Source organism: Mobula birostris, chromosome 7, assembly GCF_030028105.1.
Source record: "Mobula birostris isolate sMobBir1 chromosome 7, sMobBir1.hap1, whole genome shotgun sequence".
Lineage (NCBI taxonomy): Eukaryota > Metazoa > Chordata > Chondrichthyes > Myliobatiformes > Myliobatidae > Mobula > Mobula birostris.
This window is the reverse complement of record NC_092376.1, coordinates 76,558,795-76,583,356: the sequence shown is the minus strand read 5'-3', so window position 1 is coordinate 76,583,356 and position 24,562 is coordinate 76,558,795. Positions and strand designations below refer to the sequence as shown.

Genomic DNA, 24,562 nt, shown 5'->3' with positions numbered 1-24,562 from the left:
ATACTTAAAGTATATGGTTTTTGTTCAAATTCAATTCACTACCTGCGAAGTATCTTGGTATCACATTCACAGATTAAGATGCGCTATAAATGCAGATTCTTTTTTGCTGCTACCAGTGCCCAACTCAGATTAATCTTAATGTAAATCTCATCTCTTACCTCTGAATTTTGAGGTTGTGGCTTCAGGTTCTATTTTAGAAATATGACCATAAAGTCCCGGTGGATATTCCCAAAGAATGCTGAAGGAATGCTGCTCTGTCACTATTGCTATCTTCCAAGTGAAATATTTAAGTACTTTTTCAGGGAAGTTAAAAATTCTATGATATTCAACTGATCAAGAGCAAGAAAGGTTTCCATTCTTTGTCTTTCACTTAAATAATTTAGTTTGATTACTTGGTGATCATCATTGTTTGCGAGACCTTGCTGTGCACAAATTGGCCATCATTTTTCCTATATCAAAAAAGTGACTAAACTTCAGCTATAAGCCATTTGGGATGTTCTGAAATTCTGAAAGATGTCATACAAATGCACATTCTTCTGTCAGTTTATAATTTGCTCCACATCATAGCATAGTAGTTTAGAAATTCATCTGTGGTTTTCCTAAATTACCCATTAAAGAAAGATTCAGTAGCCCCTGAGGAGCAAGGTATCAGGTACAGTTGCTTTCCTGGTGCATGCTCTCCTTTAGCCATTTTAGAGACCACAAATGAAAACAGTCTAGGACTGGGTTTAGATCTGAGAGTTGGAGGGAAAAGCTGGCAGTATGAGCGATGTTCAGGCCTGAGGAGAGGAGAGGGAGGGGATCAGGTGGGGAGCACAGTAACTCTGCAAGTAATGCTACTGTCTCATAGATCCTGTATTCTGAGTTTGCTTCTGATCTCCGGTACTGTCTATATGGAGTTTGTTTGTTCTTCCCATAACTGGGTATTTTTTCACCGAACACACTAGCTTCCTCTAAAGATGTGCCGTTTTTTTTAGGTTAGTTGACCATTGTGAATGATAGCTGGGAGGAAAATCAGCAAGGAGTTGCTAGGCATGTAAATAAGAAAGAAACTCAGTGGATGTGATTGCTTCTTCTACTAAGATGTTGGCACATGCAAATGCAGCGGCTTCTTGCGAGCCAACCAAAGGTACTTTTTTCTTTATAAAATTTGTATTTCATGGTCGAAGGACAATTCTACTTCAAAAACTTCGAGTACTGCAGGACCACTCCATCAGTGAACTGCTTGTTGATCGGAGGAGCTGGATTAGTGTCAGCAGCAGAGCTGGCTGAGGTGTTGAAGGGGCCAGCTGGGATGTTGGAGAAGGTGCCGGCCAACATGTTAAAGGGGCTGGCCAAGACATTGGAGTTAAGCTGGCTGAGATGTCGAAGGTTGGGATGTTGGAGAAAGAGGCAGTTGGGACATCGGAGGAGTTGGTTTGGGTATGGAGGGGCAAACCGTGTTGCTGCCTACTACTTGGAATCTTTGAAGTTGGTGCAGTATAACGATGGGAGATTGTCTTGGACATGTTACTTGTGATTACAAGACTCTGTTGGACAGTGATAATGTAAGTTGCCACAAGCCTGTTACAGACATCCCACCCTGCAAAAACTCATTTCAGGGAGGTAGCACCACCACCCCCAACCCCCCCCCCCCACCCCCCACAACTGTGAAATACTTGAGCAGCCTTCCCTGCGCTTAGCCTCCCTAATATGTTGTGGTCCCTGAAAGAAATAAAAGCATAAGGTGTACCCTTATTATATTGTCTCATGCAGAAAATGTGACATTAAAATACGTACTTATATTATATTATATTATCATGGAGTCGTATTTTTATTCCATTACAACTTTAAGCAAGTCTACAGGGAGTTTGGCCTCATCACATAGGACATCAATAGAGTAGCTCCTTAGCAGCTAGCCAGCTAGTTTAAATAATGTTAGCTATGCTAATGAATGAATGACACCTGTTAAACTCAACTCATCATGTCTTTTAGAATCATTTAATCCACCATGGGCAATAGAAAAGTCACTGTTGCAAACAGTGCAGCGAGCAATACTCCCATTATTTTTGACCCCCATTAGGCAGGGGAACACTTTAGTGTTGTCTGGGGTGAAGTACGTTTTATATTTTTGTTTGGAACACTCTGCCATGGCGCTGCAGGACACTAAACTGAACTGATGGACAATGAAAGAGAGCGAGGTCGACTGTAAAACCCACTCACAGAGAAAACTGATAGGTCTACTTAGTACAAAGAGAGACCAATCAGGATTCTTTTTTTTCTCTCTCTCCCTCTCCCCCTCCCTCCCCCCCTTCACTTGCTCTCAAAAAATTGATTTCCGGGATATTGTATATAATTTGCAGGTGTCAGGGAGCCACTATCAATATGCGGGAGGCTCCCGGAACTTCCGAGAGAGGTGGGATGTCTGCTGTTACCCTCGTCTGGTGGAGGGACAGATGACATGGGAGCTGTGTAGCTTCAGTTGTTGCAAGGACTAGGCCTCAAGCCTCAGGCTTGCCTGCTGCTGTAGACCAGGTGAGAAGATGGGGAAGCGTTACAGCGTGGCTTCTGTGCTTGGCTGGAGCCTTGCCTCTCCCGTTGATGCTGCCCTCCTTTGTTCAAGCAGTGGAATGATAGGCTGGTTTGCGTGTGTTTGCACACTGCTAGGAGACTGTACTATTGATTGTCAGACGTTGTCACTCTGAGCCTTGGATTATATATATATTTTTTCCGAGTGAATATGCTTCTTTGCTTGCTATTTTAAATTATGTTACTCACTATTTTAAATGTTTGCCTGCTATTTTGAGTGTTTTGCACCTTGGCCCAAGAGGAACGCTATCCCATTCAGCTGTATCTATGTATCATTTGAATGATAATCAAACTTGATTTGATTTGAGAGCTGGCGAAGACTTGATGGCCTGAATGCCCTATTTCTATACCCTAAGAAAAAAGGAAATACATAGGTAGCAATGACGTGATTTTATGTTCAATGTTTCTTACAGAAGTTACAGCCTTTAAGATTTGGGCTGTTGAAAATTGGAAATAAAGGCCATTAAGCACGATTGGAGCCTGGGTCAAGAGATCAGAGCCAAAGTGGCTGGAAAACTTGGTGAAATGGTGGGAGACTTGAAGGAGAGAAGCTAATTTTTGAAAAAGGGCAAGTGGAAGTGCAAGGGTCAGATTTTTATTTCTGGGACGCTCCCTGTAGGTGGTGATACTACACAAATTACACAGCTGAAAAAAAAACAGGGCATTACAGGTGTATGTAACAGGGGAACAATGTAACCTAATTTCCCACTCCAAAAGAATGACTTAATTCCAAAGACAACTGCCATGGAAATCAAAAGTATTAAAATGACTCATGTTCAGATGACTTGAAAAATTTCTGGAGTGATATGGTGACAATAATGTTGCACTCCACTTAATGCTGAAAAGTAAGTCCAAATTCTGTTTATGTTTCATTGAATTATACACTACCTAAAACTATAATTAAGTTACTGTTGAAAATTTTACTCATAATTAAGTACAATGGAATTGAAATATTCATTTATACTTTTTTTGTATCTAAAACTCATATAAAATAATGATGAAGAATTTCTTAAAAATCATTCAAACCAGCACCAAACACACAGACAGTTTTAAAATAAATTAATTATGCCACAAACCAGTTAAGATTATGTTTTCTATGATCTTCTAATGCTAGTTTCAAATTTAATCTTAACTTTAAGATAGCAAACCCTATACCTGAAACTGGTAACATCCCAGGTTGAAACTGCAAGATTTTGCTGGTGACACTACTCTTGAAAATCATTTTTATGGGCATCTTGGTACATCTTTTTAATTTTTTTATTGGAAAATACGTTGTTCACTGTAAAAATGATTATTTCATAATAATAACACAAAATGATTTCCCTCTTCTTTAAAAGTGAATGCAGAACAACTCTGAGTGGTCTGGGTGTGATTACTGATTAAGCCTGTAAGATATGCTATATTGGTTGTCAACAATTAATTGTTGCTTTTTGGCTGTTACGTCTTTCGGGATTGTGTCATGTGACTGACATCTCTCTGGACTACAATAATGTGCATAGAATGTTCAAGAGACATCATTACATCCTTGAATAAACTTCATCTGTGCTCTTCAAGCTTCACATGTACTACTCTGTATTTTCTGCATTTGAGGCTGGCTAACTGACCCAAGTCTGATGAGACTGGACTGCATGTATATGGTCCAGCTCAAGTCTGATATATGTTCTGACGGAATATTTGGAGTTGTGTTATGTAGGTTTGCGCATGGCCAAAATGTCCCAATTCAGGTCAGGTTGATGGCTTTGTTTCACCATATATCCTCCGTTCTTGATTAAACAGTAATGTCTGTGCAGCAAAGCAAGTATTTTCTGTTTTTCCACAAATGCCTCTGAAAAAATTATAACTACTTGGGTTTGGATCAAATTTAGGTTGAGTCTTAATTTTATACCTGAATGAACCTCTGTTCTGTAACAAAGTTTAACACTGAGATTAAGAACTTACTGAAAGCATATACTTTGTACTACCTGGGAAGAAACTCTATCCCATGATAATAAATAGCATACATGTTCAGAAGGACATACTGAAATGTTTTAAATTAAAACTATTAAATCATTCTGCATTTCTAGTAAGTACAGTACTGTGCAAAAGCCGTAGGCACATAAGTATAGCTAGCATGCCTAAGACCTTTGCACAGTACTGTATGATGGTTAAACATAATAAGAACATAAGAAATAGGAGCAGGAGTAGGCCATCTGGCCCATCGAGCCTACCCCGCCATTCAATAAGATCATGGCTAATCTGTCCGTAAATTCAGCTCCATCCACCTGCCTTTTCTCCATAACCCTTAGTTCCCTTACTATGTAAAAATCTACCTAACTGTTTCTTAAATATATTTAGTGAAGAAGCTTCAACTGCTTCCCTGGGCAGAGAATTCCACAGATTCACCACTCTCTGGGAAAAACAGTTTCTCCTCATCTCCGTCCTAAATCTTCTTCCCTGAATCCTGAGGCAATGTCCCCTAGTTCGAGTAAATAGGAAGGCGATTGGGAAACAGCAATACGAGGACTTAGCTTTGTATTAGCTCAGTAGTATTAAGTGTTATTTGGTAACAGGAAAGATATAATATACAGCACTGTGCAAAAACCTGAGGCACCCTAGCTAAGGCATTAGCACAGTTCTGTAGGATAAGTAATCTTTTGCAATGAGCATAGCACTAGTACATACAGTGAATGTGCTAAATTTTCAGTCCCTAACCATAATAATTTCAAAAGCTCATTCATATTATTTTAGTTTTGAAATCTCATTTGAAAGGATAATTTTATAAAAATTATGCATTTTATATCAGAGAAAATAAAACTGATAGAGATAGATGAGTACAAAGTAGGGTTTATACCTTCATTAAATACATGAAAGAAAGCACTTTAAAATTATTCTCTCACAAAATAAGATTAGTTTTCAGACATCTGAAGCAACAATTCAGATGCCAAAAATAGCATGAGTAAATATGTAACTTGACAATTATAAAAAAATAATGAAAATACAACAGCACTCACTTGTACAAACTTATCTTTATCATAAGGCTGAAAGTATTCGTCAAAACTGAAAGCCTGGACTATGATCCTACCATGCATTGACCTACCAAGATAAAATATAAATACTGTGAGAAGGAGGAAATCATCATTAGCACCAAGTCAGTATGTTTTTTTAATTAAGCATTCAGTCACATTTTTAAGTAATAAGCTTCAAAACCCTGTAGTGTTTTCCTAAAAGTAGTTTCCTTCTAAACTCTATAATATGGAGGGTACACTCTAGTTATTTGATAAGTATAGCGATGTATGATAATAAATATAACATGTAATAGTAATGACAATCAAGTTAACTAAATGGATCAGGCCCTGTAATAAGCGAATCAAGCAAGACAACTCTTTCTTCTGAAAATAACATTGCCCTCTGTACCCGGGGCTCCTCCCTTTCTGTGTATATGTTGTAAATCAACTCAGCCAGCTCCATCGTGGGGACTAGTCTCCTCAACTTCGAGAACACCTTCAAAAGGCAATGCCTCAAAAAGGCAGCATCCACATTAAGGATTCCCATCACCCAGAACATGCCCTCTTCTTGTTGCTACCATCAAGTAGAATGTACAGAAGCCTGAAGACACACACTCAGCATTTCAAAAATAGCTTCTTGCCCTCTGCAATCAGATTTATGAATGGATAATGAACCCATGAACACTACTTTTTTCACAAACAAGTGAAAATCTGCAGATGCTGGAAATCCAAACAACACACACAAAATGCTGGAGGAACTCAGCAGGCCAGGCAGCATCTATGGAAAAAAGTACAGTCAATGTTTCGGGCTGAGACCCTTCAGCAGGACTAGATAAAAAAAGATGAGTAGATTTAAAAGGTTGGGGAGGGGAGAGAGAAAAATACAAAAGTGATAAGTGAAACTGGGAGGGGAAGGGATGAAGTAAAGAGCTGGGAAGTTGATTGGTGAAAGGGAGACGGGGCTTGAGAAGGGGGAGTCCGAAAGGAGAGAACAGAAAGCCATGGAAGAAAGAAAAGTGGAAGGACCACCAGAGGGAGGTGATGAGAGGGCAAAGAGATAAGCTGAGAAGGGGAAAAGGGGGTTTCTCCAACTTCCGGTAATACCCCTCCTCCTTCACCATTCCCCTTTTCTACTTTTTTCTCTCTTTTTGCACTACTTTTTAAAATATATTTCTTATTGTAATTTATAGTTTTTTAAATTATGTATCGTAAGGTACTGCTGCCGCAAAACAACAAATTTCATGACATGTGCCAGAGATATTAAACCTGATTAATCATTTATTTTTGGGGTTTTCCCCAAAGTAATTTTATTAAAGGACTAAAGGAAAAACAAAAACAAAACGCACTCCCACTTTGTGGCATCAACAGTTACGAAAGTACTTGGATGTTCCATTAGAGAACATATGCTTCTTCATTAGGTCCAACTTGAAATTGAACATAATGTGGCATGTAGTGAGGCCAAATGGAATGGGGAATCCCTTCAAGTACTCAAAAGAAGGGGTTGCAGCTTTTTCAGATTCAAAACCAACTTTGAATACTGACTTGTTCAGGCTGCAGGAATTATAAATCAAAATTACAAGTGAAACTACAAATACTGGAAGTCAGGAATCAGAAATAAAAACAGAAAGTGCTGGAAATTTTCAGCAAATTAGACAGCAGTCTGTGGATTGAGACACACGTCATTGACAAAGAGCCATTGATTTGAAGCACAGAACACAACCTAACATGCTGAATATTTTCAGAACTTTCGGTTTTTTAACTACAGAAAGTACGGGCTGTTTCGGAATCTATCACTGTACTTAGAAGAACTCTGGCATTGGATGACACTATGCATCATCATCATCAGCATCAGGTGCTATGCCCAGTTTGAGCTTTGACTGCCAAGGCCCACACACTCCTGTTTCGGGTCAAGTGGTTCAATTCATTGGTACTCATTTCCAGTTCTCTGGCTGCTGTCTCCATCATCATTTGTCTTTGTCTTCCTCTTGCTTTCTTCCCTTCAATCTTTCCCATAATTACCCTGCATTCTAACTCCTCTTTCCTAATCACATGTCCAATGAAGTTACGTTGCCTTTTCATGATCTCATACATTATTTCTCTTTTTGTGTTTGCTCTGTTTATGACATCCTCGTTAGATATTCGTTTCGCCCATGATATTCTTTGCATCTTCCTCAAAAACCATATCTCTGCTGCTACAATTAGTTTCCTCATGTTAGTAGATATTGTCCAACATTCTGAGCCAGATAACATAACTGGATAAAGGTAACATTTCAGTACTCTGAGGCGGGTTGTCATGCCTAGTTTAGTATTGGTCAGTATACTCTTCATTCTCATAAAGGTGTCTTTTGCCATCCCTATTCTTCTTTTGATGTCCATGTCGCACCTGCCATCTGATGTCACCCAGCTTCCTAAGTAGCAAAAGTTCTGTACTTGTTTTATGTCTTCCCCATTTATTCTCAGCCTGCAGATAGGATTCTCCTTCTTTTTGGATATCACCATACATTCTGTCTTTTTTACTTTCTTCAACAACTATACCAATTATGTTTTGTAGTTCTTCATTCGTACTTGCAATTAGCACAGTGTCATCTGCATTCCCAAAATGTCTCTTATTTTTTGTAATATTGTTTCACTGTATGCATTAAATAAATCAGGGGAGAAAACACACCCTTGTCTAACACCTCTCTTGATTTTCGTAAGCTGACTCACTTCTCCATCTGTTCTTACAGCGGCAGTTTGTTCCCAGTACAGATTTCTGATTAGGCGGAGGTCTTTCGAATCTAGATCTAGAGTTTCCTGTAATATTTCAAATAACTTATTGTGCTTCACTTTATCAAATGCTTTTGGGTAGTCGACAAAACAAACAAGTCTTTTTGCACTTGAATAGCTCGTTCTGATAGTATCCTTAACATCAATATTGCATTTCTTGTACCTTTGTCTTTCACAAAACCACATTGTTCTTTGCTTATTTCAGCTTGTAACTTACTTTTAGCTCTTGTTATCAAAATTCTTACAAGTATCTTGGTGATATGCTCCTGCTCAGGATACGAGCGAAGGCCAACAGCAGATCCGGCAGGTTCAGTAACTGAACTTATGATGGAGAAGGTGGATGAGCTAGGACCTCAAATGTCAACGGCTACAGTACAGGTGGATGAACATTTGGGAAGAGAAACAGCGATTTCTTTAGTTTGCCCAACGGTAGGCAATAGCAAACCACCGTTGCTAGATACTAGGTTTCCTAGAATCTATTTGCTAAGAAAACTATGGTCAAACTCACAAAATGTATCACACAACAACAGTGTCAAGAGGATCTTCAGGACAATTCTGAAGATGCTTCGCTCGGTAGGGTTGATTCTGGTCAGCAGGGGATCCCCGACCGTCATCAAGCTACTGCTCATAAAATTCAAGTAACACAAAAGAAAATTATTGCTACTTGGAATTTAAGAACCCTATATCAAGCAGGAAGATTGGACAATGTGATAAGTGAAATGGCAAGACTAAAGATTAACATCATGGGAATTAGCGAAGTGTGTTGGATAGGTGCTGGAACATGTCAGATTAGAAATAAAACACTAGTTTATTCTTGTGGAACATCCCATACTAATGGAGCAGGAATTCTTCTGGCTGAAAACATGGGAAAAAGTGTTTTAGGATATTGGGCAATATCAGAAAGAGTGCTCCTTGTTAGATTCAGAGGACAACCATTTGATTTAGCAATTATACAGGTATATGCACCAACAACAGATGGAACAAATGAAGATACAGGTAAATTCTATTAAGAGCTTGAACAAGCAAAGAATGGATGTAAATCTCAAGATATTGTATTGTCATGGGAGATCTAAATGCTCAAGTAGGACAAGGCGGTGATGGAAATACCATAGGAAAACTTGGACTAGGGGAAAGAAATGAGAGAGGTGAGAAATGGGTAAAATGGTGCAAGGTGAATAATCAGGTCATTATGAATGGCTCTATACACATTCCCCCAATATAAAATGGGTGGTCTACTTCAAAGACTCATCTCCACTGGTTAAGTTCAATTCAATTCCAGTTTGATTGTCATTTAACCATATATAATACTGTACTCATGAATACAGCCAAACGAGACAGTGTTACTAACAGGTCAAGGTGCAAAGACACATTACCATCAGTCACACACAGTAAGCACACACAAGATCACAATCATTTAATAAGAGTCCCGAGGCCCACCTCTCCCCCCCCCCACCCCGCGATGCTGCGGCTTGATGGGAAGTATGCTGATGTAGCCCACATTGGAAACCAGAGGCCATTTTTGAGATTCAGTTAACAATTGCATAGGGTCATTTCCAAAGGAAGGATCTAAGTTGTCGGTTGAGGGATTATAGCTGAATCAGGTCAAGAGTGCACCACAATCCCACTCTTTCATCATAAGAGAAATAGGCCTCCAAGAGGCTTTGGCTTTTCCTGCCTTTCATATTGCCCAACCTGCTGTATTAACATCTGGTCCATGACCATTTTAGTGCAAGACGACTCTAGCCAGAAGCAATCATGACCCGGAGTTTAACTAGGTTCAGGCATAAGATAGGCAATTCCATCAATAATTATTGACCGCAATTGTCCATGGGAATATTGACTGGGTAGAAAATATACATAATTACCACAACTTTGTGGGAGGATGCTCTACAGGTAGCGCTCTCTCAGGGTCTGAAAGTGGACAGGCATACCTGGATTATGGATAGATACCAGCAGCTGAGTGGCCTCCTCAATCATGAGACTACAACAAGTACTTCCTCTGCCCCAAAGCAAGTCAATGAACTTCTGATTTGGGCAGTAATAGCAGATGCAGCCAACATGACCAGTCAATGAGTCACAAACACGAGAAAATCTGCAGATGCTGGATATCCAAAGTAACACACACAATGTTGGAGAAACTCAGCACATAGGCAGCATCTATGGAAAAAAGTAAATAGTCGATGTTTTGGGCCGAGACCACAACTTTTCCATAAATGCTACCTGGCCTTCTGAGTTCCTCCAGCTGTGTGTGTGTGTGTCTTGCGGTCAGTGAGTCCATCAGTTGAGTTGCAATGGGTGATTGGTCCTAGCACCCTCACCAGTCTGCTGACCAGGTTTCCTTGGCAGGGTTTTCACAGACTCCCAGGTAGAGCAGGTGCATTGTGTTTCATATGAAATATATAAAGCACAATGCACCTGCAAAGATTTAGTCTACTCAGCAGAAACACGTACAGGAGTTCAGAACATTTCTCCCAAACTGACTCTTGTGAGGTATGTAGCAGAAAAGTCATTGCGGCAATCATGCGTGGCTATGAGAAGCATATTACAGTATAATATTATTATTACATAAGTGGAGAGGACTAACTTCATGCTCAATCCATATAAGCTAACTCCTGCCAAGAATACTTGGGAATGGCTCCAGGCAAATCTAATATAAATAACAAATATCTCTAAAGCCCTCCCCTCTCAAGACAAAGGGATTCAATCAAGGAGGATTCATGAACTTTTGATAGATGAATTGTAGTAGCACACAAGACTCGGCCCCCAGCCACAAGAAGGCATTTATGATCCACTGGCCAAATGTCTTCTCCTGTTGCATGGAAAGAAAGGCGACTGGTAGACTAGCCCTCTGAGGTTGCTGGATTAATTACACGACTAGATGTATATGTTTTGGAGAGTCAAGCCGTGTCTCCGAACCACTTCTCCGCCTTCTGACTTAACCGTGTTTTCTAACATTATATAGTTCCCATTGTCAACCCTCCCTGCATCTTTTTACCATTTCATAAACAGATCGCAGATTTTTCTATCGTTCATGAAGCTGATCTTCTTGTTGCTCAGATGCCTAAAAGTAAACGCAGGCTTCACTAGTCTTTCCGCCGCCATTCTCCGCTAGAGTTTGCTGGTTGCTGGGAGACGGGAGTCCGTGCTCAATTCCTTTCCCCCGACCACTGCAGGCAACATAACAGTTCCTGCCTCTCCGCCAGATGCAACCATTTGGTGTTACAGCTGGACACGTATTTGTACCCAGAAAAGAATTCGCGGAGGTAAGACGCTATGACGGACAAAACCATGAAAAACTAACAAGGTGAAATTTCTCATGATTTGCAACTTCAGAATATTAATCAGACTATTACTATTTTACGTCGGACGCAGCTTTTGTAAGTACCACGTAAAATGTATCTACATTGAAATTAATTTGTCAATTGAATTTTCATCTTGAAAGATGTTTGCATTTCTCTTTGTATTAATTATACTCCTGTGGCATCTGCAACATTTGATGTTACAGTTCTGGTTCCTGAATACAAATTGTTTCTACAAAAACATGTCCCCAATATTAAAATTTCATAGCTCCACAATATCTACTCTTGGTAAATTCCAACCCTTTGATTATCTTCAAACTTCCATTTTTCTAATTGCCACCTTTTCCCATTTCCCCAGTAATTTTCCTAGCCTTGTGTTCATCTGATCTCTCTATTGCTACTCTGTCCTTCAGTGGAAGAAAAGATTGACCTATGACTTATCTGTGCAAGATTTATCCTTTTCCCATAGAAAATTGATTTAAAGTCTCTTAATACACACCTATCCCGAACCCTGGCACAGGTTCATTTTTCACTTTTGGATTTACCTACCTAACCTTTAAGCCCTATACCGACTGCCCAAGAGTGTAAATGATTGAAAATATGCTACAAGATTGACCGTTCTCCTGAGAAGGACCTTGGCTGGTGGTCCACAAAGCTACATATAGGCCCTGTATGAAATCTAAATGTTACTTAGATCTTTTTTAATTGACAGAATATGACCATCATTGTCTAAACTGATTTTTTTTTGCGCATTCTCAAATGTTCCTGAGCCAACCAGCTTATGGTCAACCATCACATTGTTTGGACTTTGGGACTTAGCTATATTAGCCATTGTAAATTGATGAGAAATATGTATTTAGAAGAGACTGTTTTAATACAGCTTTCAAAATGTGCCTGTTATTTGTCTTGTTACTGAAATTTTATTGCTCAATCTTTTTGCGACAGCAAAGAGAAGCATCACCCATTCCTTGGCACCTCCATTGCCAATGACACCAGGGAGTAATACTTATCTTAATCTAGTGCTCAACCATGATGCATGAAATGGAAGTCATAGTTTTTTTATTGTCACACATACCAAGATACAGTGAAAAGATTCTGTTTGGATGCTATCCTGATAAGTCATTCCAGACATAAGTTTATTAAGGTAGTACAAAGTGAAAACAAAACAGAATTCAGAATATACAGTTACAGCAGGTAGACAAAATGCAAGGGCCACAAAGAGATACATTGAGAGATCAAGAGGTCCTTGAAGAATCTATAACAGTGCAGTAGAGCTGTCGTTGAGCTTGGTGGTTTGTGTTATCAAACTTTTGTACCTCTGCTCAATGGGGAGGGAAGGGGTGTTACATATCCCGTGAGCTTGATGTAATTATCTTGTGAGCATTATGTCATTATCTTGTGATGGGCGTGATGTAATTGTCTCATGATAGCGGGGTGATGTGATGTCACGTGATGGCACGGTATAAAAGAAAAGCCCGCTACTGTGATGCAGTTCTCATTTTTATTTTTGGTGCAACGTTGTTGTTGCCGGTTGGATGTTTTGGAGATGCCACTGGTTTTGCTTGTTGCACGTTTATCTTCCCCTTACAGTCCAGCATCAGAGAGTGAAGACATTACTAGCGTTACCCGAACCCAAAGGATTGGGTAAAGTTAACGTCGTTCAGCGTCTTGGGAATGATCGACCTTTCTGAATTTTCGTCCGGGAATTGTGGCATGCACATTTGAGTTAAACCCTTGCAAGGTTGGTAAGGTTTGTGCAGTGGCCACCCTCCAGCCCAAAGGTCAGTTCCTTTAGGACACTTTATTTCTTCGTGACTTCTTCGAACAAGGCATCTCTCAGCTGTGATTGGCAGGTTCGTCATTACTTCGAAGGAATCGTTGTTTCGGGGAAGTCTCTCCCTAATGACTGTATAAATCACTTGGACTTATTAAACTACCATCTTAAGACTGTGCTTAAGTAAGATCTGTTAAGAATTGTCTTTAAGTTCGGTTATATGTTTGATAACTATAGACGCATAACACCGTTAACTTCCGTTTAAGACGACAGCACGCCTGGCCTCTCCGGTGATGAATATCTGTTATCTATCAAGTAGGGGACCGTGCACAATCCTGATTTGATGGAGACAGACATAAGTGCATAGTGGAACATCTGGAAAACTTCTGAAATGCCGCTTCGCTACTGCTGCTAGTGTGTGGTAACCGGAATGTCTGGAGCTGAAGGCCTCAAAATCCTCGGCTTTGCATGTTTCAGCGGCCGGGGAGAGGTCAAAGGCGCTCGGCAGAGGATGGCACTCGGGAGGCTGTATCGGAGAGGCTGCTCGGAAGCTCGGAGTTTTCGGACGGATGAACTCAAGGTCGGCTGTGGTCGGCTGCTTCCAAGGTATCGGCAAGTTGACGGTGCCTGGAGGTTTATGGCAGGGACTTTCTCCCTTTTGCCGCCTGCTATCGGGGACTTGGGAGTCGATTGACTGGGGACTTCGAGACTTTTTTTTTACTGTGCCTATGGACTGTTCTTCATCAAATTATGGTATTGCTTTGCATTGCTGTAACTATATGTTATAATTATGTGGTTTTGTCAGTGTTAGTCTTGGTCTGTCTTGTTTTCTGTGGTATCACGCCGGAGAAACATTGTATCATTTCTTAATGCATGTATGCATTTCTAAATGACAATAAAAGAGAACTGAGTGTTCTCATAATCTGAAAAAAAAGTTAGTCGTTCATTTACCTTTCTATGTTTTGAGTAGAGGTCAATAAATTTTGTTGTTTATTTATAAAAACCTGACTCAGTTTCATATCCATTGCTGCTGGTGCATAACAGGGGGAAGAGAGAATGACTGTAGGAGGGGTCCTTGTTAATGTTGGCTACTTACCCGAAGCAGCAGGAAGTGTAGAGTAAGTCTAGAGGGGAGGCTTGTTTTTCTTATAGACTGGGCTGCATTTACAGTGCTTTGCAACTATTTGCGTTCTTGGACAGAGCAGTTGCTATACCAAGCTGTGATGCATCTGGATAGGATGCTTTCCAGCATGTAAAAAGTGGTGAGGCTTATTCAAGCCACGCCCAATTTCTTTCTTGTTCAGAGGAAGTAGGCATGCTGGTGATACACACAAAATGCTGAAGGAATTCAGCAGGTCAGGCAGCACCTATGGAGAGGAATACACAATCAACATTTCGGGCCAAACCTATCATCAGAAGTCAGATATGCTGGTGTTCTTTCTTGGTCATAATATCCATGTAGCTGGAGCAGGACAAATTATGTAACAGAACTTGAAGCTCTTAATCATCTCTGCCTCTGCACCACTGATACAGATAGTGGTTTGTACTCTCCCCTTCTTCCTGAGATCAATGACAATCTCTTTTATTTTGTTCGTATTGCGGGAAGTTATCAAGGGACTCTGATCGTAGGATGATAATATGATCCCGGAGTCAGTATACCAAAAACAGGACCCAAGCATGTAGCATTAAAGGGGTTGAAATTAAATAGAGAAAACTTGAGATCAATAAATTAGATGAATCATTCATCAATATTTCATCTGAAGATGTGAACATTTATAAAACTTAAGAGAAAAATACTGTACCAAGCAATAGATTTTGTAAACACAGCAAGCTCAAACAAAACAATCAAATTAAATGTGAGAAAAAGAAGGAAATATCCTCTGGGAATACTGCAGGAACAATAGAAAAGAAATTCAATACAAATAGATAGAAAAGCATTTGAAAATAATGATCTGAACTAAACAAAATGTCTGAAATGGAATAGCAGCTAAAACAGAACAGAATGGTACACAGTTCTAATATCCCAACTAATATCAACAACTTCTTACATGAGAAATCCAAGTCCTTGACAGAATATACTGTATATAGATACTACAGAGTGCTGATAGGGATCTTTGTGGGACAGGAAGTTCAGAGGCACCAACACAGACCAGAGAAGTGTTTGGTTCTTTGGTGGGCAATTAGTCATCAGTAGATTACAAACCAGTTTATATGGTATTCTTGTTCTTAAGTGGTGAATAAAACAGACATTGGCAACTAGAACTTCAATAGTATTATGCAAAATAAAGGTACTGATTATCAAGAGTAACTTGAAGATCACTTGTCATCATGATTTGAGATAGGTTAATGTTATATTCCATGGAAATTTGGCTACTTTTTCGGATTTTTATAAATGACTTGGACGAGGAAATGGAGAGGTGAGTTAGTAAGTTTCTTAAATTGAAACTTACTGGAGCACTGTTATTCTACCATCAAGAATGCTTACCGTGCCATTCCATGCCCACACTTTGGAAAGTCTGATCTTCTACTCCCTGAGTATAGGCAGAGTCTGAAGGCTGGGGCACCAGTCGGGAGGATCAAGAAGGTATGGTTAAGGGAGTGGAGGATCACTTACAGGACTGCTTTGAGTGGGTGGGCTGGACAGTATTCAGGGAATCATCAAAAATATGCCACAGTTCTCTCTGGCTTCATTAAAACCTGTGTGGATGAGTGTGTGCTTATGAGAATATGCCTTACATACCCAAACTAAAGGCATGGATGAACTAGGAGATCATAATCTGCTGAGGGCTAGATTTCTGGCATTCAAGTCTGGTGATTCAGGACTACACAAGAAGGCCAGTTTTGACCTAAGGAGGGCTATCTCAAGAACAAAGGAACAATTCCGTTTGAGGTTAGAGTTGGAATCGGATGCATATTAGCTCTAGCAAGGTTTGCAGGCTATTAATTCCGACAAGGTGAAACCTAACATTGTAAATGGCTGTGAGGAGATATGTTACCAAAGACTCTCACAAATTTCTACAGATGCACTGTGGAGAGCATTCTAACTAGTTGCATCACCATCTGGTATGGAGGAGCCACTGAAGAAGATTGGAAAATGCTGCAGAAAGTTGTAAACTGGGTCAGCTGCAGCATGGGCACTGAACTCCCTAGCATTGAGGACACCTTCAAAAGGTAATGCCTCAAAAAGGTGGCATCCATCATTAAAGATCCCCATCACCCAGGACATGCCCTCTTCTAATTGCCACCATCAAGGAGGAGGTACAGGAGCCTGAAGACACGCTCAACAGTTCAGGAACAGCTTCTTCCCCTTTGCCATCAGATTTTCGAATGGACAATGAATCCACGTACATTACCTCACTATTTTTTGTACTCATTTTGCACTGATTATGTGATTTAATTTTTAATATATTTAATATTGTAAGTTATGTTTTTTAATGAATTATTATGTATTGCAATGTACTGCTGCCACAAATCAACAAATTTCATGACGTGTCAGTGATATTAAACCTAATTCTGATTCAAAACCACTGGATTACTAAATCACTAGCTTAATCACTTATTAGATCATCAGACCCCTTACTAAGTACCTTCACCATATTTACTAAAACAGTTCAAAAAAGCAGCTAATCACTCAAAGATATCATGTAGAGCCATTGAAGAAGATGTCAGACATAGCAGTCATCATTGTTAATGTTAACAGCCCCTCCTAAGATGGCTTGAGGGCTCGTCCTTGTGAGGCAAGTGGCCAACATTACTTACGCAAACTGTCTACGAATGTGATCAGTGCTAGCAACTTGTGCCAAGTAAACTGAAGTGGCCCAAGGATAATTTTTAATTGACTCTAATTGCTTTGTGAGCTCACAGTGTTGAAGAAGGCTCAGGCTTTTCTGGGGAGGGCCAGATATGAGTGAATCCTGAACCTCACAGCTGGGCATCAGGTGAGTCCTTGGGCAACTCTGAAACCTGGTAACAGGTGAGTCCTCGGGCAGCTCCGAAGCCTGGCGACAGGTGAGTCCTAGGGCAACTCCGAAACCTGGCAACAGGTGAGTCCTCGGGCAGCTCCGAAGCCTGGCGACAGGTGAGTCCTTGGGCAACTCCGAAACCTGGCAACAGGTGGGTCTAAAAGCTCAGCACCTTTGGGAGCAGCATTATGTTGTATACATTGACTCCGGGCTAATTTCTGAACCCACATATCTAAGTGGTGTAAAAGTCCCCACTAACATCACATGCATTCTATCTCGTTCATTTTAGTTATCTTTAAGCTATCAACATCCATCTGTTTCTTGACGCCACTGTGATGATTTACAGGAATGTAACCTGCAGATGTCACATCCATCATTACCTGAGAGAAGGTCGTATTTTGTGTGCTTAGAACATCTCCTCATCTCCTGTATTTAGCCACAACTCAAAACTTGATCATCAACATCAACTCAAAATGCTATGTTAAATAGCCTCTGGCAATGGAACAGTCAGGCTGTGACAGTGATATTACACCCTCTTTAGAATCCTGATGAAAACCTTACATTTCACATAACAAAGCACAACAATATAAATGGAGATTTCCTCCTATGTATTGAAGACATAGTATTAGTTTGCAGATTAACCCAGCACATTTATAGAGAATGCAGAATGTTGAAGTACAAGAGTCAGGAAATATTGCTGAAGTTACATGAGGATTGGTAACTCTACCTGTGCTGTGTGCGGTTTGGGTCTCCGTACAAATGGAAGGTATACTTGCCTTGGTATGAATGCAGCTTTGATTTGCTACACACATCAAAGTTGCTGGTGAACGCAGCAGGCCAAACAGCATCTGTAGGAAGAGGTGCAGTCGACGTTTCAGGCCGAGACCCTTCGTCAGGACTAACTGAAGGAAGAGTGAGTAAGGGATTTGAAAGTTGGAGGGGGAGGGGGAGATCCAAAATGATAGGAGAAGACAGGAGGGGGAGGGATGGAGCCAAGAGCTGGACAGGTGATAGGCAAAAGGGGATACGAGAGGATCATGGGACAGGAGGTCCGGGAAGAAAGACAAGGGGGGGGGGGGACCTAGAGGATGGACAAGAGGTATATTCAGAGGGACAGAGGGAGAAAAAGGAGAGTGAGAGAAAGAATGTGTGCATAAAAATAAGTAACAGATGGGGTACGAGGGGGAGGTGGGGCCTTAGCGGAAGTTAGAGAAGTCGATGTTCATGCCATCAGGTTGGAGGCTACCCAGACGGAATATAAGGTGTTGTTCCTCCAATCTGAGTGTGGCTTCATCTTTACAGTAGAGGAGGCCGTGGATAGACATGTCAGAATGGGAATGGGATGTGGAATTAAAATGTGTGGCCACTGGGAGATCCTGCTTTCTCTGGCGGACAGAGCGTAGATTTCAGCAAGGTGGTCTCCCAGTCTGCGTCGGGTCTCGCCAATATATAAAAGGCCACATCGGGAGCACCGGACGCAGTATATCACCCCAGTCGACTCACAGGTGAAGTGTTACCTCACCTGGAAGGACTGTTTGAGGCCCTGAATGGTGGTAAGGGAGGAAGTGTAAGGGCATGTGTAGCACTTGTTCCGCTTACACGGATAAGTGCCAGGAGGGAGATCAGTGGGGAGGGATGGGGGGGATGAATGGACAAGGGAGTTGTGTAGGGAGCGATCCCTGCGGAATGCAGGGGGGGGGGGAGGGAAAGATGTGCTTAGTGGTGGGATCCCGTTGGAGGTGGCGGAAGTTACGGAGAATAATATGTTGGACCCGGAGGCTGGTGGGGTGGTAGGTGAGGACCAGGGGAACCCTATTCCTAGTGGGGTGGCGGGAGGATGGAGTGAGAGCAGATGTACGTGAAATGGGGGAGATGCGTTTAAGAGCAGAGTTGATAGTGGAGGAAGGGAAGCCCCTTTCTTTAAAAAAGGAAGACATCTCCCTCGTCCTAGAATGAAAAGCCTCATCCTGAGAGCAGATGCGGCGGAGACGGAGGAATTGCGAGAAGGGGATGGCGTTTTTGCAAGAGACAGGGTGAGAAGAGGAATAGTCCAGATAGCTGTGAGAGTCAGTAGGCTTATAGTAGACATCAGTGGATAAGCTGTCTCCAGAGACAGAGACAGAAAGATCTAGAAAGGGGAGGGAGGTGTCGGAAATGGACCAGGTAAACTTGAGGGCAGGGTGAAAGTTGGAGGCAAAGTTAATAAAGTCAACGAGTTCTGCATGCGTGCAGGAAGCAGCGCCAATGCAGTCGTCGATGTAGCGAAGGAAAAGTGGGGGACAGATACCAGAATAGGCACGGAACATAGATTGTTCCACAAACCCAACAAAAAGGCCGGCCAAGCTAGGACCCATATGGGTGCCCATAGCTACACCTTTAGTTTGGAGGAAGTGGGAGGAGCCAAAGGAGAAATTATTAAGAGTAAGGACTAATTCTGCTAGACGGAGCAGAGTGGTGGTAGAGGGGAACTGATTAGGTCTGGAATCCAAAAAGAAGCGTAGAGCTTTGAGACCTTCCTGATGGGGGATGGAAGTATATAAGGGCTGGACATCCATGGTGAAAATAAAGCGGTGGGGACCAGGAAACTTAAAATCATCGAAAAGTTTAAGAGCGTGAGAAGTGTCACGAACATAGGTCGAAAGGGATTGAACAAGGGGTGATAAAACAGTGTCGAGGTATGCAGAAATGAGTTCAATGGGGCAGGAGCAAGCTGAGACAATAGGTCTGCCAGGACAGGCAGGTTTGTGGATCTTGGGTAGCAGGTAGAAACGGGAAGTGCGGTTTTTTGATTTGCTAGATTTATTTCTGCAATGTGGGATTTATCCTATGTTGAGAGATTGAGTAAAATTGCCCAAACTTGAGGGATTTTAGAGGAATTGATAAGGTAGATATTGACAGCTTGTTGAGAAGTTTATTTTCCTCAGACTGCAGAATACAGGATCAATAGACATTGTCGTGGGATAAGAGATTGCCATTTAGAAATGGTGAGGCAGCACCAGGTTTAAATAGAGATTGCGGCTTTTTGGAACTTTTCATCATGAGAAGTCGGTTGTTGGTGAGGCAGCACGAGGTTTCAAAAGAGCTCGGGATCTTTCAGAACTTTTTGGCAGGTTGCAATCATAACGATCTATTAGACACTTGGCGGGGTGGGCCAATGAAAAGAAGTGAGGTGGAAGTGCAGCGGCCATTGTGTGAGTGGATAGTGTTAGAGTGGGCAGGCTTTGCCTCAGTGGGCTTCAGTGAGAACAGCCGCAGGTAAGAACTTAAGTTTGAGAAGTTAGAGATATGGTAAGTGTAGGCAGTATGGTAGTTAAGGCGGTAGAAAGCTCCTGTGAGATGTGGGATTTCAGGGTACCTAACAGTCTCCCCGATGACTATACCTACAGGAAGAGCATCCAACTACAGCTCCTGACTGACAAGGTCTAGGAACTGGAGCTGGTTCTGGATGTACTCAGGACCACACGGGAGGCTGAAAATGTCAAAAATGGGACTTTTACTGAGGTGGTCACACCCACAGTTCAAGCTTCAGGTAATAGGTGGATGACCACCAGAAGAAATAAGGGGAGTAAGCAGTCAGTGCAGGGATACCCTGTGGCCATTCCCCTCAGGAATAAGTATACCCTTTTGGATACTACTGGGGGGGGGGAGGGAGCAGGGATGACCTGTCAGGGCACAGCAGAAGCAGACGGCACTTTGGCTGGCTCTGAGTTCAGCAGGAAAGGATAAAATCAGAAGGTGATAGGGGATGAAACAGGTAGGTGGACAGACAGTGTGTAAAGAACCAGATTTAATTAGGGAGCTTAAGGCGGAGGAACCCTTAGGAGACAGTGATCATAACCCTGCAGCTTGAGAGGGAGAAGCCAAGGTCAGTGGAGTAAAGGGAGTTACAGAAGCATGAGAGAGGAGCTGACCAAAGTTGATTGGAAGGAGACGTGAGCAGAGATAATAACAGAACTGCAATGGCTGGAGCTTCTGGGGGGGGGGGGGCAATTCGGAAGGCATAGGATAGATGCATCCCAAAGATAAAGATGTATTCCAGAGGGAGGATAAAGCAACCATGGGTGACAAGGGAAGTTAAAGATAGCATAAAGTGAAAAGAGAATGCATGTGATATGGCAAAAACTAGTGGGAAGTTAGAGCAATGGGAAGCTTTTAAAAACCAATAGAAAGTGATTTTAAAAAAACATAAGGAGAGAAAAGATGAGATATGTAGGGAAACGAGCCAAAATTATCAAAGAGGATACCAAAACTTCTTTCAGATACATAAAGAGTAAAAGAGAGGCGATGGGGGATATTATATCACTGGAAAATGATGCTGCAGAGGGAGTAATAGGGAACAAAGAAATGGCAGATGAACTTGCATCAGTCTTTTGCATCAGTCTTCACCGTGGAAGACACTAGCAATATGCCAAAAATTGGAGAGTGTAGTTGCTATAATTAAGTCAAGTCAAGTTGATTTTATTGTCACTTAACTGTACTGTATACATGCATACCATCAAACAGCACAATATTTTTCTGGACCAGGGTGTAAAGCACTGTAGTATACATAACACAGATAACATACAATAACTTCTGAAATCTATAGATGGATTACACATAAATAAAGAAACTAAAGTCCATAAATTAAATATTGTAAGTTACAGAACTGATTAACTAGTGACACTTTGAACACAATGCGGCTGGGAGTTCAGAAGCCTAAAAGCCTGCCAGAAAGAAACTGGTTCCCATCCTGACTGCTCTTTGGAGTCTCTTGCCGTTTGGTAGAAAGTCAAAGAGGATGCTGGATGGTTAGGTGAGATCCTTGATTATACTAAGGACCCTGCGTATGCAGCATGCCTGATAAATGTCCTTGATGGATGGATGATCCTCTCAGCCATTTTCAGAGTTCTTTAGAGAGACTTCCAGCCAATGCTCGGCTGCTCCCATACTAGATGGAGATACAACTTGTCAGGATGCTCTCAGTGGTGCTCCTATAAAATTCAGTAAAGATGTTGGGGGTGCAGGGGGGAGCCCCGCTTTCCTCAATCTCTTTAGGAAGTGGAGACGCTGCTGTGTCTTGTTCAGGGAGGTGATATTAAGCGACCAGCTGAGGTCATCCATGATGTGAACTCCCAGCAATTAGGAGCCAAGTATTTGTAGAGGGGAATGGTTCATCTGCACCCTCCTGAAGTCCACATGAATTTCCTTGGTCTTCTCCACATTCAGACTTTGGTTATTGTTCTCACACCAGTCCACCAGCCACTCCACATCCTCTCTGTACTCTGACTATTCATTGTTATTGATGAGACCAACCACTGTTGTGTCATCCGCAAATCTGATGACATGGTTTCAGCTGAATCCTGCAACACAGTCATACATCAGCGGTGTGAACAGCAGCGGGCTGAGCACACAGCCTTGGGGAGCACCAGTGCTCAGGGTAATGGGACTAGAGACGTCGTTGCCTACACAGATTGACTGCAGCCTTTCTGTTAAGAAGTCCAGGATCCAGTTGGAAAGGGACATGTTGAGGTCCTGCGAGGACAGTTTCCCTACTAGTTTCTGGGGTATGATAGTGTTAAACGCCAAACTGAAATGTATGAACAGCAGCCTGGTATATGAGACCCTATTTTCCAGTGGAACAGGACAGAGTGGAGGGCGAATGTTATTGCATCATCAGGGGATCAACTTGAGCATTAAGCAAACTGGAAAGAGTCCAGTGTAGCTGGAAATAAAGATTTAATGTGCTCCATGACCAGCCACTCGAAGCATTTCATAATGATTAATGTTAATGCTACCGGCTGGTAGTCATTTAGGCAGGTTACTGGTGCCTTCTTTGGCGTTGGAAGGATGGTTGCCGCCTTGAAAACCGAAGGGTCAATAGATTGTTCCAGAGAGATGTTGAGTATATCCAACAGCACTTCAGTTAGCTCGGCTGTGCAGTCTTTCAGAACCCGAACTGGTATATTATCGGACTCTGTGGCTTTGCATGGGTTGACTCTGACTAGCGTCTTCCTCACCTCAACTTCAGCCAGACGGAGTGTCTGCTCCCCTGGGGGGAGGAGGAGAAGGTACTTGGGCAGCTGAAAGGTCTGAAAGTAGTTAAGTTGTCTGGATCAGATGGACTACACTCCAGGGTTCTGAAAGAGGTGGCTGAAGAGATTGTGGAGGCATCAGTAATGATCTTTCAAGAATCACTAGATTCTGGAATGGTTCTGGAGGACTGGAAAGTTGCAAATGTCATTCCAACTTAAAGAAGGCGGGTGGGGTGGGAGGAGGCAGAAGAAAGGAAATTATAGGCCAGTTAGCCTTTTTTCAGTGATTGGAATGATATTGGAATCTGTTATTTAAGGTTGAGATTTCGTGGTACTTGGAGGCACATGATAAAGTTGGCCAAAGTCAGCATGATTTCCTTAAGGAGAAATCTTGCCTGACAAATCTGTTGGAATTCTTTGAGGAAACAATAGGCAGGATAGACAAAGGAGAATGAGTGAATGTTGTTTACTTAAATTTTCAAAAGGCCATTGACAAGGTGCCACACACGAGACTGCTTAACAAGACAAGAGCCCATGGTATTACAGGAAAGATGCTAGCATGGATAGAATATTGGCGGGACTGGCAGAAGGCTAAGAGTGAGAATAAAAGAGTTTTCTCTGGTTGGCTGCCAGTAACTAGTATCGGCATTGGGATCACTTCTTTTTATGTTATATGTCAATGATTTGTTTGATGGAACTGATGGCTTTGCACCTAGATTTGCAGATGATACAAAGTTAAGTGGAGGAGCAGATAGTGTTGATGAAACAGGGAGTCTGTAGAATGATTTAGACAGATTGGGAGAATGGGCAAAGAAGTGGCAGGTGAAATATTATATAGGGAAGTGTATGGTCATGCACTTTGGTAGAAAGGATTAAGGCATAGATTATTTTCTAAACAGGCAAAAAAAAAATTCAAAAATCAGAGGTGCAAAGGGATTAGGGAGCCCTTGTTCAGGATCTCCTAAAGGTTAACTCGCAGGCTGAGTTAGTGTTAAGGAAGGCAAATGCAATGTTAGTGTTCATTTCAAGAGGAATATAATATACAGTGCCTATAAAGAGTATTCACCCCCCCACTTGGAAATTTTCATGTTTTACTGTTTTACAACATTGAATCACAGTGGATTTAATTTGTTTTTTTTATATTGATAGAAAGAAAATGACTCTTTTGTGTCAAAATGAAAATAGATCTCTACAAAGT

The 24,562-nt window shown here is 41.6% G+C and overlaps 1 protein-coding gene across 2 annotated transcripts in view; it reads right to left on the bottom strand.

Annotated features, from left to right (window-relative positions):
• Positions 1-24,562, bottom strand: part of cfap300 (cilia and flagella associated protein 300) — a 76,594-nt gene that overhangs the window by 48,203 nt on the left and 3,829 nt on the right. Inside the window, exons 1-2 of one of the 2 annotated variants that reach the window (XM_072263456.1) lie at positions 11,314-11,420; positions 5,559-5,640 (exon numbers count right to left, since the gene is read on the bottom strand). In XM_072263456.1, coding sequence (XP_072119557.1) covers positions 5,559-5,640; positions 11,314-11,420 — 189 coding nt within the window. Of the gene's footprint in view, positions 1-5,558; positions 5,641-11,313; positions 11,421-24,562 lie in introns of those variants that run through there. The other variant, XM_072263457.1, reaches the window with a different exon arrangement.